This window comes from Pithys albifrons, chromosome 2 (genome assembly GCF_047495875.1).
Source record: "Pithys albifrons albifrons isolate INPA30051 chromosome 2, PitAlb_v1, whole genome shotgun sequence".
In the NCBI taxonomy this organism is placed as follows: domain Eukaryota; kingdom Metazoa; phylum Chordata; class Aves; order Passeriformes; family Thamnophilidae; genus Pithys; species Pithys albifrons.
Genome location: NC_092459.1, coordinates 79,505,783 through 79,520,448, shown reverse-complemented (window position 1 = coordinate 79,520,448; position 14,666 = coordinate 79,505,783). Strand labels below are relative to the sequence as shown.

The following is a 14,666-nucleotide window of genomic DNA, read 5'->3' as shown; positions in this document are numbered from 1 at the left end:
TCAAAAAAGAAAGGGAGGACAGTAGGATGAAAGGTGATAATGTTCAGTGGCACTCTTTGGCACGCAGTTACTCCTTCCTGAAACTTTCTGTGGTACATCATCCTCTCTCTTGGTGAGGTGCTGCAATACACCTCCTGTCCTTTCAAGAACATTGGAACATTGGAACATCAGTGAGGGATGTGTGTCTGCACCATGTCAAAATTGCTGTGTGGCTATTTTGTATTCAAGGATCATCTTTTCTCTCTCATTTTTTTTCCTTTTTAGGGATTCTCTGCTACAGAACTTCAGAGTAAGAATCCAGAATGTCACCATACCTTCATTCCATGTTTTATTTTACAGAATGAGTGAAATTTCAAATTGACAATGATTAAAAAAAATTGAAGTGATTGCCTAATTTAAGACAATAATAAAACTAGGCACACACTCAGCTAGGCCAGAACAGTTGTTAGTTTTCATGGAAACAACCATGTCCTTGTATGGATACTTTAATTTTTATTTTTAACCAGTCATATATGTTGGGTGTCATATTTAACCTTTAGTATTGTTTTCCCATTGAAACTGAGACTTTTGTGGTCAAGTTGGTGTGTGTTAATATGTATATTCATGTGCATTCATCTTTTTCATTCTTAATAACTTCTAAATTCATGGGTTGAATTAAACATTATGTAATATAAAGATGGAATTCTTCAAGACATTTTCAAGTCAGGAGTCATGATATTTGGTGATGGGTTAGTTTGAGGGATAGAACAGATTCTTTGCCACCCAGTAAAGTGAAATATTTTACATAACTGAGCTCTCTTTTCTCTGTTTTTTTTTCAGTTACTTAGATGCAAAAATCATTTAAGGACAAAAGAAAATATTGGAAGCCAAACTAACATTTTCTATGTCTGTTCAGTCTGTTACGATGTTGATAGATTTCACTTATCTATTGTGTTGTGGAAATTATTTTTAAAAACTGTTTTATTTCTCCTATAAACACAGTAAGAAAATAAAAATAAATATTTTTACTAGTTAACAGACCAATAGGCAATGAGCCCAATTCAGTAGAATACTACAGTAATGTATTAGACTAAGAAAAGAGTAGGACAAAGCCCTTTCCCCAAAGCTAGTAAATGAGGAAAACAAGGCAGAGAAACAAAACCTGACAAAAGGCTGTAAATCAGAAGACCTTCCTATCTCAGCATACCAAAAGGAGTCTGACATTAATATGGAGATAAGGCAGCACAGGAAGGGCTAACAGCGGGGATCATTGCTGCTGGTAGAAGAGGTATTTTATAATTCCAGTGAGAGGTGAAAAGTTAATCAGAGTAGAGTAGTTTTCACTCTGCTGGTGCAGGAACCTGGTTGCAGCACTCTAGAAAAATAATCTCTCTGACCCTTCTGAACTAGATCCACTAGTAGTCAGTTTTTGTCCTCTCCTCAAGGCGTATGTTATCTTCTGCTGTTTTTGAAGCCTGGTGTCCTTGTGCGACTTTTCTCTGCAAAGTATGAAGAGAGAAACATAGAAGATGGCAGGATGGAATGCAACTTGTTAGCCAGAGTGAGACCATGATAGTGATGCACTATGTTTTCCTGTTTGGTGGAGTAGTGAAGGAGGAAAGGAGTAATACAGTTGGAACAGTGTAAAAAGAGGGTGTCCAGGAGCAATTTACTTTGCCCAGTTTACTTTTTTCTCCTCTCTGTGTCTCCTCCACATGTAATGGTGTGTGTCAACTCCCCTGGGACTAGAAAAAAATACTTCTACAGCAATGAGGAATACTGAGAACACTGCAACAGATCTCATACAGAGATTATGGTGGAGTAAAATAGGAGATGGAGGTCTTAAAGCCCTGTTGCTGTTTGTTTCTTGTCTTTATTTCTCTTGGTGCTCTTTTTGTTTGTTTTCTTGTTGTAAATATTCAAATCTTTGTTCCTTTGCTGTGATTCGGGGAAAGTCTTTCAGACAAAATATTTTTGAATCAGTGAGACATTAGCATTTATTATCAAGACCTACCACCAGACATTCCAATCATTGAAAACTTTGAATCATTGATTTTTCCTTACGTAAATTATTGCTCGTTTGTTAGGAAGTGCTTTCATTTAGAAGAAAAGACAAACAACACACACAGAACAAAACCCAGAAGAACTGGAATGTCTCTCTTGGTCAGAGAAAAGGCAGAGCCCCTGGGGCACAATTCAAGGAAAGTCAGCTGGTTGTGAAAGTAGAAACTTCACTTGCATGTGAAAACAGAAACTTCCAGCCTGGCTTCAGGTTGAAGCTTTGCATGCAGAGTAGTAGATGTTGCTCTTCTTGATGACATCTCAATCTTCAGTCTTCTCTTCACTGTTAAAAGTGTCATTTGGAATCACAGACAAGTGTCAGATGCCAGGGAGGGAGATTTCTGCAGAAATTCAGGTAGCTTGAAGTGGAGAATTTCTTCAAAGCGTCAGGCAGGGAAGGAATAATCTTTGTTTCCTATTTCCAAAAATGATAGTGGGAATCAGTTCCTCAAAGCTGAAGTCAATGCAGCAGTCCCTTCTGTACTCAAAAAATTACATATTTTCCAGCCACTGAAGGAATTGTCTATCAATCAAGTAGAATTACTTAAAATATAAAAGTTATTCATACTGTCATTTAATTCAAATACAGAATTCTGTAGGATAAAAACCACAGTACCTAAATTACCTCTCAAGTCTGTCATAAGGAAGAAAGCATAGATCAGATACACTTAATCACTATAATTAACTAGTTTACCTTTATATCTCTGATTAGCTGTGGATCATATGCTTCTATTTTCCTTTATCTCTCTTTACAGTAGAATATAATTCCTATTGTGAACGTCACATTGGTTGTGCTCTCTGTGACAATGGAATTAACGTGCTTGGCCGAACAGCAAATCTATTATTTCAACATGTACTCATGATGTAATTAGAAATTCAGAATGAGCTAAAAATAAATGCTTCCCATATGAGATAGTTTCATTTCCTGAACTTGTGTCAATTTGCAATAGGGTTAGTAAAACTTTTTCTTGAAGTGTATCTCATCAGAATGGTTGAAAGCAAACTTAAAAAAAATTGTTTTCAATATTCTTATTTTACACTTTATGTAAGAGAAATTGGTAATCTGTGATTTCATCTACAAAACTAGTTAATATCTCCAGGTTCAGTAGCACCACCTGCTTTTGACTGTAGAATACTTGCTTTATTGGAACTTAATGTGATGTTGCTGTATTCAATGGTAGATGTACTCTTAGCCTGTTCCAGTCACAGAATGAAATGCTTAAGTCTCACAGAAAAAAAAAAAAAGGTAATGTATTTTGTCTTGTTAATTTGGAAAAGATACATGCTCCAAGTAGAGCGAGAGTCTGTCAAGCTACAGAACTGCACATGAGCTCAAATTTGTATCCAATACCCTTCCTGATGGTGTTCATGTGTCAGTAGCCACAATTTATGCTTTTTAGTATTTTTTCTTTTTTTTTTTGATCTTGTCTCATTTTGAAAGAGTCTTGGGAAAACAAAAGCTATGTTCAAGAAGCTTGAGCTGACTGTACATATGATCATTTATTGTGCCAAAAATGACATATGCCAACACTGTGAACAAAAATTTATTACTTGAAAGTTCCATTTAGTTTCTCTTAAAGCCTTACTAGCAGCACTATTATATGAAACACTTTCTTGAAAGAAATGTGATTTTTCTAGTTGAAGTTGTGCTGACAGCAAGTCTTAGATTACTTAACCGAGTATGTCACTAGAATTTTTTCTACAGTCACTAACATACTAAAATAAATTATAGTTACTTTTAAACATAGCAGAGATATTGCCATTTGTAAATTAGATTATTGTAATGTAAATTAGTGTAAATCAGTGTATTCATCTGTATGTAGTCTGGTCTGCCTTCACACTTCTACTTCTCACTGCCTACTGCTAATTTTTCCCTGTGATTTAGAAGCAGATTTATGTTGGCTCTTAACAGTCATTATATATATATATATCTCATATATATATATATGAGATGTCTGTGAGTATAAATATACATATTTAAAAACATATATATTTATATAGATACACCAAAAAACTCCCCCAAACCAACAAAACTGTTCTGGAACCAAAATCTTCATTCCAAATGCTCCCTGATTTCAGGACAAATGGCATAGATATGGGTAAGACCCACAAAGATGTTTTGGTGCTTTCTGGATGCCTCAGTGATATGGCATGACCTGTCATGGACATGTTTTCACTGATATTATTAGGCTTACTGTGTTTCCTTTTAAAAGGATGGCCATGAAAAAGGGTTTATTGTGTGCCCACAGAATAGCTGTCCTACATTTTGCTGATCTCCTTTGTTAGGGAGTCTCAAACTCTTTGATGTTCTAACACTAAATTTCAGAGCACAACCTGTCCTGTCCTCTGTCCCCAAATGCTCCCTGTCCTGGATTTAGCCTGTTAAAGTGTCCTGAATAGCTCGATGTTACCATTTAAATAGATTGTCTTTAGGCTGGAACATGGCTTGCATGGCTATTGTTAAAATTTAGAACATTTATAGATGTTATATATTGCTCCTTTAGGAGCCTTACCCAGAGAGTTAAAGCTGGTTTAGTTCCTGCAGTCCTGCCTCTTTTGGCACAGAACTGGGCTGCCAGAGCAACCTGTATTAGACTGATCCAGTGGAGTGGGATGAAATCACTGTGGCATCATTGCAGCCAATGGACATTTTAGTGCTTCATCTTGGTTTTGTGTTCAAAGGCTACCAAAGGAAAATAAAACCAAAATGGATGAAGTAAATGCATGAGTTCAAGTACTTCAAATGTGGGATGTCCTTCGTTTGTTGGTGAGATGTTTAAAATAAGTCTGAAATGTCTAAAAGTTTTGAGTGTGTTTAACCAGGAAATAATAAGAAAAATGTGATTGTCTGTTTGTTTACAATTTAAAATACTCCATTTCACTTTAGTAGAAACGTAATCTTTAGGTTAAAAGTTGAACATGTACAATGAACAGTTTATTCCAGGAGAGGTTTAAGAAATTCATGGCTTAGGGTTATTAGGAAAATGTTATTTTGATGAATGTAAACAAAGTACAGAAAAGGCAGTAGTACCATAGACTATTTTTTATCCCTGTTGATTATGAAATCAAGAGAATTGCTGGCTATAGACAGATGCAGTATGGCAAGTTACTGCAAGTCATTGTTTTGTGTCCATGGAACGTTCTTATTTGTTGAGATTCTGGTATTTCAGTCTAGTTCTAGCAGGTGTTGAGAGAAGTAGGGCTACAACGTGGAGCTTTCTATGTGCTTAGCCTGTTATGCTATAGATTCCAGAGTGATACATAAAGAGTGTAAAATTTGGAAGAGCATTTTCTGCTAGAAATTGGACATTTAGACTATAGGCCCGTATTTTTATCACCTTCTATATCCTCACAGCCAGCTGTCCTCTGATGACTATAATTGATTTTAAGTGGACTATTCTGCAATATATTAATAACTTGCATCTTGATGTGTTTAATAATTTCATTCTTTCTCAAAATGCTGCCTTATGGAATCCACTGCTTGTTGGGACATAACAGACCTTCAGACATCTGTTTGCTCAGTAATTAGTTGCTGTGTTTCACCTGATTTGTGAAAAGGACTGAGTTCAGTTTTTAATTATATTTGTGAACTAAAGTTGTATATAAAAGGTTTTTTATCTGTACATAAAAGATCTAATATATAAAATTAAGTAGTATACGTGCATATCTCTTAGTAACAAAATTTTAACTGTTGGGTTTTTTGTTGTTTCGTTTGGTTTGTCCAAAGGTATTTTGGTATTTTATTGTATGGTGAAGTACTGATCCCAAAGTAAATTGATTATAATTTTTTCTAGCCCTGCAATTTTTACTTGCAAAATTCCTGGTGAAGTCATGGCTGTAATTCTAGCTATGGTAAGACTTCTTACTTACTCCAGGCTTAAAGATGCGCAAAGAGGTACTGGGATATAGAAATCCTCTTTGAACTGTTTTTTACTAATGAAGTATTAATAGTATTCTGAATTGGTTGTTGTCTGGGACAGGTTCAGATTATTTGATACTTTTTTCATTTGTTTTTATCTTTGCGGGAGCTACTGGATTTGTTATTTTAAGGGTAGACAGTGGTCTTTTATTGACATTGCCAAACTACAATACTATATCACATTATGCTGAAGACTGAGTAACAATGAGAAGTCAGGGCCCGATTTTGGGAAAATGGCACATGAACACTTAAATGTATTCAGGCTTTTCACCCATTCTCTTATGCCAGTTCTGGTCAGCAAATTGCATCACAGGTTAGTTGGTCATATGCTGGAATCTCTTTTTTGTTATAGACCTCATATTCTGAATATGAATAGCTTTTTGTAACAGAGCACTTTGTGTGGATGAGGTCCAGATAAGTAACCCCTAAAGCCTTGGATTTCTTCCAAAGTAGTGTATTGATTTTCTATTTATAGTCATGTGTCCATCCATGTGTTATGTGCCAGACGTGTGGAATCATTAATTGTCTGTTCAGTGAAGCCATTGCAGCTGCTTTGCTGTAGGTGTTGTGCTCAGGGCTCACAGCCCCCCTCTATGCCACTCTGGCAGTGATAACCTCCTACCCATCTCCATGAGGCTGCATTTTGCTGAACTTTGTGTGCCATGAAAGGCAAAACTTTGGACCAGCTTTCCCTCAACAGAGGCACTCATTTGTGTCTTCCTCAGCCAAGTCTATCTACATACTGATCTAGTAAAATGTCTGAGATAATTATATGTCTATAAATATTTCTTTTAAATACAGTTTTGGGCACACAGAGACTGCTGAGCAAAGAGTGTGTCTTGTTTCCTTGGAAAACACATTGAAGTATGTTGTTTAGAGAATTAGCTGTTGATTCTCTTGTTTCTGTGGGTAACTATAGGACTAAATATTTACTGTTGATTTTCCTCTAAACTCTCTGCACACAGTCTTGAAAGGTGAACAAAATATGCCAGCTTGAAGTAGAGGCTAAGGGTTATTTTTTTTAAAATAACTAGTTTATTGTTTCCCAATTTCTACTCTCTGTCTGCCTTTTTTTCCTTAAATATGGGTAGCATTTTTGCTTTTTCCAATCTTCTGATACTTCACTCATGCTTTTAAAGGTTCTCTGTTAGTCCCAGCCGGTACCTTAAATATCCAAAGATATTTTCAATTCTGGTTGGGTATCACAGGCTCTAATGCAATCTTAATTGACATAAACGATGTTTTTACTTAATAATAGTTAGAATCCTTCTCAGGTTAAACTTTAATCTGAATAGTACTGTATTGCATACCTAGTGGGCAGCTTTTGCTCTTTTTCTCACTCTACCTAGAGGTATAAGAGCATGAAAATCCCCATGCTTTGTTTTATTAAGATCAGTGTTTTGGTGGATTTGTTTTAATGTAGGTAATGCTCTAGCTAGATAAGTCAGGTGAAAGAAACACACTTTCCTTATGGTGTTCATGATAGTCCTGTTCCTGCGGGAATTTCTTTCTCCATCTTCTATAAGCTCTGAACAAATCTTTCTCTCGGGTGTAATTTCAAGATGTACTGTAAAACTCTTCAAAATCCTCTTTACTACATGCATAAATTTTTAAATGGTCTTTGTCTCACCCTTCAGACCTGTGACTGAAAACATACAGTCAGGAGAATCACAAACTTGGAATTTTTGCTTTATTTTATTTAGTATTTTGTGTTATCACTAGTTCTAAGAAAAACTACTTTTGTCACAGGAGGTTTTTTTTCCTATGTGGATTTAGAAGGTTCTATGTGCTATTTGTAAGCACACTGTTAAGCTGATACTTAAGAAAAAGTGAAATAATTAATTTATTTTCATTGTCAAAAACAAATGCATAATATAAAGGAACTTTGAAAATAAGAGCAGTAAAATAGGTTTGTGTCTGGTGGAACAGCAGGGGTCTTACTAGTGGTACTAACTTTATGCTGCTTACAGTGAACAGCAGTCAGTCACACTGTAGAGCTTGGCAAGCTATATACATGCAGAACTGAAAGAACAGGGATTTAAACTTTATACAATTTTCAACTACAACACAGAAGTCAAGAAACCTCGAGTATGTTCCCCAAAATTATGTGGAATGGGAATTAATGCTAGATTAGGAGGATCCATTCAGAATTATTTTGGCCTCCCCTTGCTCTATTCCTTTAACATGACCACCTAGAAATTGCTACCATAAAATTTCCTGCTATTGAGCTTAAGGCATCTGTTGCATCTGTTTTTTTTACCAGTGCTGCCTCCTTCCTGTGATATGATATGATTTTTGGTACACTGTAGATTTTGTATGGATTTGGGGCTCTAAGCAAGTTAAAAGGTTTCTAGAGCTGTTTTATGACTTAGGACATATGTGTTGGGTTTACCAAGGCTACCTTGTAGTGAAGCAGCTCATGCTGTCTCCGTGTGTGCTGGCCCAGCCTTGAAGGCTAACTTGCTGGTCCAGTGGCCCTGCTACTCTCTGTAGGTGTTCTGCTGCTTGCCTGACAATGCAACAAGAAGATGGAGTTATTCCCTTGAACAATGACACGAAGTCATTCATACTGTGTGGTAGCCTGGATGCTGGTGCTATAAATTTACCCAAAGTATGGACTTGGAACCAGTCCCATTGAGTAGAATGGCTGTAGTTATCCTTGTTTGGGAGGAAGAAGAACCTTACTATTGCAAGCCATGCTGGGTCCCATCCCCTGCTCTTAGGGGCTACAGAATGAGCCCAGGCTGTTTGGCTGGCTAGCTGGCTGGCTATGGGGGGAACTTTGCCATCTTGATGCTGTGCTGATCTACTTTGCGTTGAGGAAGCTGCATCAAAAAGCTTCTGTGAATACTCTTTCAGAACTGTAAAAGACTGCGTGTGAAAATGGTCATCTTCACAGGAGTGTGAAACATCCTGATGAAGAAATGCCATAAACCAGTGTCCCAGATCTGAATACCTTTTTCTTTGGCACTTAGAAGGTTTTCTTGCCAGTAGTATGAGGCAATGAGGCAACATTTAACATACTTTTCTTTCTTTCTTTCTTTCTTTCTTAGGCTTTTTTATGGTTGAAGAACATTTTCTTATGCTGGCTTCCTGTAAGATTTTAGTTAATATATTAGAAACACAGACTTAAACATATATTTTAACTGTATAAAAGTGTCTAATATGCATTAAATTTAAAAGGTGCATATAACCTGTGTAGCACATTCAGTGCTACTGTCAAAGAAAAGGATGCTTCACTCAGTTTCAGACAAGGTTTTCCAATTTGCCTGAAGAAGTTGTTTTCTGTGGTTCAGATTATCACAGACAGAGAGAAAATATGTATATCTGATTTGTTCTAAAATGCATGAGCATGTTTCTTCTGGGATATGTACTAGTTGAGAAGTTTTGGAAGCCTACTTAAAAAAAAAGAAAAAGTTAAGCCTTTTCTTTATATATACAGGAAAATTTTCTTATTACTCTGAAACTTAGTACCTCTTTAACAAATTGTCAGGAACCATGGAAATAATATGAAGTTGGTTATCAGCTTCCAGCACGACATTACTTCCTTTTCTTTACACTTTTCCTGCTTTGCCATGCACTTTCCCACTTTCCCATTCTTTTATGCAGCTTTTTTCTTTATGTGACATTTTAATTACAAGGCAATAGTGAAAATTATGAAAATAACTATGGCAAAATGAGTTAGACATTTATATTTTTATATATGTCTGTGGTTTTGTGTAAATTTACCTCAGTAGAAAAATGTACAATATATTTGTTTGAACATTTGGTTTCAAAATAGTATATACCTTGTGTTTATGTAACTGTATATTGCTCATCAGGAGACTGTCTTTAGAAGGTTTCACATTTATCTAGGGCTCTACCAGGTGTCCCTGATTTATTACTGCAGGATTTCGTAAGGTAGCACTATGCCATTTTTTTTAATATTTAATCTGTGATGTGGAGGGCATTGCCTATCATACTGAGCAAGTCTCACATTATTTCCTTGCATCCCATCTATCATCTGTGAACTTGTTTTCCTTATATTATAAATACTGTGAGTCGAGGACTTACCAAAGCATCTGAATTGCTGTGACTGTCATAGTGACAATGTCAGGTACTTTTTGCAGCAATTTAAAAAAAAAAAAAAGCCTTTCTTCTCTCCAGTCTTCTTGCAATGACATGTTTTGTTTCAGCCAAACACAACAAAATTTTTGAGTGCCATCCCAGGTGTGTATTTTACCTGTAAGGCATAATCAGAAAATACGTAGTTGAGGTGAGAGTCATTATTCTAATGCATAATGCTTTCCTTGTGGTACAAACAGAAAACAGTTTAAACTATGAATATTATTTGTGACATGAATTATTTAGCAGTGTCTGAGAGATGTAAAATACATCACAAGGTGATACTTGAAGGACAATCTTGAGAGTGTTTTCATCCTGAGGTGTGTTTTGTGTTGACAACTATGGCAGTAAGATCTTCAAAGAATTTTAGATCTTATGTAAAATTTTTAGAGTCTCAAGTCATTGACTCGAATGTGCTCATGCCATTAAAACTTTTTTAATCTTAATCTCTTTCAGTCCCAGCAAAGATGCATTGTGATCTTTGCACTGGTATGCTGCTTTGCAATTCTGGTTGCACTGATATTTTCGGCAGTGGATATTATGGGAGAAGATGAGGATGGACTCTCAGAAAAGAACTGTCAAAATAACTGTCGGTAAGAGGTAACAAACAAAACTTCTCTTTTGGGGTGGACAAAAACATACGTGTATTATATAAGGGCATGAAGTAATGACAGTAGTCCTATGGTGTAATTGGGAAGTATAAGTAACAGTGGAAGAAATAGTTTCTCATTTTGAATTTATGGTTTTGGAGGTTAGTTTGACAAAATAAAAACACGCTTTCTGAAGTTATTTTTGATGGTATGTTATGAGCAAGACCCCTGTGCTGGTTCATTTATTTTGTAAGTCTGGGTCAAAGCCCATTAAGTTTCGGTAATTGAGTACTGAGATGGCTCACATAGGGCCCAGTTCTTTCATGTCTGTTAATCAAGTGCATTTCTTTCTTTCTCCAGAAAAGTCACCAAACACTTTTGACCTAAGACTGCTCTCCCTTTTATGTAGGGGGAGCTTTCCTGTGTTCTTGTTTGTTGCATTCTCCTGATGGGCACAGTGGCTTGCCTACAAACTGTGAAGAAAATTAGTGGTATGATCAGAAAGGCTGAAGTGTTGACAATGTTAGAGTAAGATTTACCTCAGACACCTGCCACAGTTGTGTCTTCTAATTTAATGTAGGTGATTACTTTTTTTTGGCCTTTCATTTCCAGACTGTGACTCTCATTTTGCTGCTCCTCACTGTCAGCTTCCTCCATGAATCTGTTCATTAGTGATGAGCAGTGCTTTTCTTAGGTGATATTGTCCAAAGTCCTCTTTTGTTCACCAAAAAGCTGATATACTGTAGACTTCATTCCCAGGTGGATTCTGTTTGGGTTTTTTCAAGACTTTAACTTTTACAGAAAGCACCCTCCATGATACACTTTGCGGTAAAACAATCATCTTTAAATAACTTCTCAGAAATTCCTCCTAATCTACTGATCAGGGAATTTCTGGTGTGGGAAGGGGGCTTCTGGGCACCCTGCACTCCATGACCCTGCTCAGAACAGTCAGCTGCAGCAGGTTGCTGAGGAATCTGCACAGTCAGGGTTTGTGTAGCTCCAAGGATGGACTCCACAGCCTTTCTGGGCAACCTGTTCCCCTGTGCAGAATCTACCCAGCTACCACTGGCTGGGTGTACAGCAAGACATAATTGAGCTTTGTATTTTAGAATAATTTAATTAAAGATTAATGTTTCTTTGAGCCTTTGATCCTTATTTCTGCTATTCTTGGTTGATTTTGTGTGAAAACTCTTTCAGGGGAGTGTCTTTCTATGCTGTCACACTGCAGACAGCACTAATTCAGAATCCAGAAAATCTGATTATGTTTTTGCAATTGTAATAGGTTTCTATAATATTTTCTACATGCTGCTTAAGAATAAGAAAAAAAAAAAGAGCCAAAAAAAGAAGCTTTATGTCTGTAGCCCCTTTCAAAAAGGATATACTTGCAGCATCAGGTAGCTTTGTCCTGAAACCAACCATCCTTCTGGCACTTTTTTCCAGAATTGTTTTGGGGTTTGGTTTTTTCCACTTCCATGTATGCCTAGAGGTCTGGGCAGCCTCCTAATATCTTCTCTGAATTTTCTAGTGTTCAGCCAGCCTTCCTTTCTTCGTCAAGGTCTTTGGTGTTCTTCACTGAGAGATGTTGCCTTCCAAAATTTTTAAAGATACTTCATGTGTCACCTCTACACCCACTGTCTCCATGTGTGAATCTTTGACAGAACTAGGTCAGATGAGGGGAAAGTCTTTCTGCTCATTGGCTTCAATGTGCTGCTCATGACTTCAACACACAGAGAAACTACTGCATCAGGTTTTCCTCTTAGTTGTATCAATTAATGGCCTCCATTTTATTCTGAGGAGCTGCATAGGCCAAGCCAAGGAAGGACTTCACTTTGTATTCTTCCAAGGGAAAAAAATTCAGAGTAGGAGTGATGTACAATGCTATGGAAAATCAGGATATTATTTTTTCTACTTGTGAGTTTAATTGCTTTTATCTTTTCATATGGGTTACAGCAAACTGCCTTCCTAAAGAATATTTGCCTTAACTCAGTTCTTTTTTGGTTCACATGTGTCAATCTTGTCCTCTATGGACTGTGTTAGAGAAGCTTGGGACTAAATTCAGTCTATTGACTTTGAACATAAGATTCAATTAAACTGTTGTGCATTTACAGGGATAAAAGTGATCTCAGACCCCAGCTCTATTTTAAGGTGCCTTTCACTGAGTGATTCAAGTGCATGATCTAGCTATTAATGCCTGAACCAGAAGGCATATAAGTGCTATGTGTATAAACTGCCTCAACCATTTCTAATAACAGCATCCAAGTGCTGGCAGCTGCTACCTGCTAACATTGAATCCTTCTCCATGATGAAACTGAGGTCCTTTATGTGTTAAATACATTGCAGACTTAAATGAAGTGCTGTAAATCAATTGCTGCCGATGGCATATATTTAGCACTCAGGGTAAGCACTTTTAATAAGTAAGACAAGTTACTGAATTCTTATATTTCTGCTGTGTGAATATTTTCACTGAAATTCAGGAAGAGGTGCTTACATTTGCAGGATGTGCTTAGATAAAAGCAGCCTTTTTTGCATGTCTTCTCTGTGTTGTAATCTGAAAATACAAATAGGTAAATTAAAAGAATTTACAGCCCTTTGCTAATAATCGAGGGCAAATAAACATACTTATCAGATTAATTACCAAGCGCCACTGTAAAAATTACTGTATCTTCTACTGATACATACCTTGCAATTTAAATAAAAAGATGGGAGAAGGTCTGTAAAATTTATTAGGCAGACAAATTCAGATTCTCATTTCAGTTCTGAAGCCTGAACTCTGCTATCTGGAAAACTGTATTGGTTTAGATGAAATAATACTGTTTGTACTTATTTACACTGTCCGATATACCTTTCATGCTGTGAATTATATGTGGAGATGTTGACTGACTAAAAGTAGGCTTTTTTTTTTTTTTTTTTTTTTTTTACAATTAGACCAGGTCTACTAAGAGGCAGCTTTTTGCTTTAGAGAGTGCTATAAACTCTTGGCTTGGTTCCACAAAATTTTGTTTCAGAATGCTGGACTTGAATGAAAAAAGTAGTAATGACTGTGAAAAGTTGAGGCTCTGCAGTTTGTACTTGGTATGTGATGGAAATAATTCTCTTGAGACCTCCACATTAATGTTGATAAGCAGACCTGATGGATGAGACTGGTTAAGATGATATGCTTAGCCATCTGGGAATTTTGCCTGTCTTGCTGTGGGTCCATTAGACACTGATTCTATAAAATTAGATTATTGTAATTTGAAAATAGTACATTTTTATGGCTGATCTAGTGTGAATAAATCTTGGCTAGCATGTGGTATAATATCAGTCAAGACTTACTTGGCTTTGTTGGGATTGACCCGTAAACTCTAAAAATGGTGATTTGGGAAACAGAAGAAATTACAGCAATTAAGAGATGGTCTCTGTTACCCAAACTGTTTTGAGTCAAGGTCATTTTGATTTATTAGCAGTAACTTGAGGTCTTCAAGGCTCAACTTTGGCCGCTTCTGCTCGTTGCTGCTGATAGTTGTGCTAGGGTTCCTTCAGAGCCTGCACAGGCCCTTAATTATCCTTGTCTCACCAGCTTTTCCAATATCCATTGAAGCAGCTGTAGCAGCTGGCACAGCTCCTGCCTCTGTTGTGAGTTTGGCCCTCTCTCTTGAGAGGGACTACAGAACAAGATATAAAAGAAAGCAATGGTAGCTACTTTCCGTGGTTCCCAAGCTTAGTGTATACTGAAACTGTTGACATGATTTGGCTTTTTTCAATTTTGCCTTTCTCTGATGATAATTGGAAGGATTTTCTTGTTTTGTCTGTGTTTTCAAGGAAGATTCTGTCGTACATTTTGTTCAGTGACAATATTTTGATCATTTCTCTTCTCCTCAGAGTAATATCTAACAAAGACATTTGTTCTTTTGTGTTTGGATTTGTGTTGGAGGAATTTGCCATTCTGTATGACAGGAGAGGCAAAGTGTATTGAGTTCATTTTGTGCTTGTAGGGAGTCTTTAACCAATTCTGCCCTGTAAAAAGTAGGTGA

General features: G+C 36.6%; 1 protein-coding gene across 1 annotated transcript in view; it reads left to right on the top strand.

Moving 5' to 3' along the window:
• PLD5 (phospholipase D family member 5) overlaps positions 1-14,666 on the top strand; it is a 174,670-nt gene that overhangs the window by 59,107 nt on the left and 100,897 nt on the right. The window contains exon 2 of the mRNA XM_071548002.1: positions 10,520-10,656. Within this exon, the coding sequence (XP_071404103.1) occupies positions 10,520-10,656 (137 nt within the window). The remainder of the gene's footprint in view (positions 1-10,519; positions 10,657-14,666) is intronic.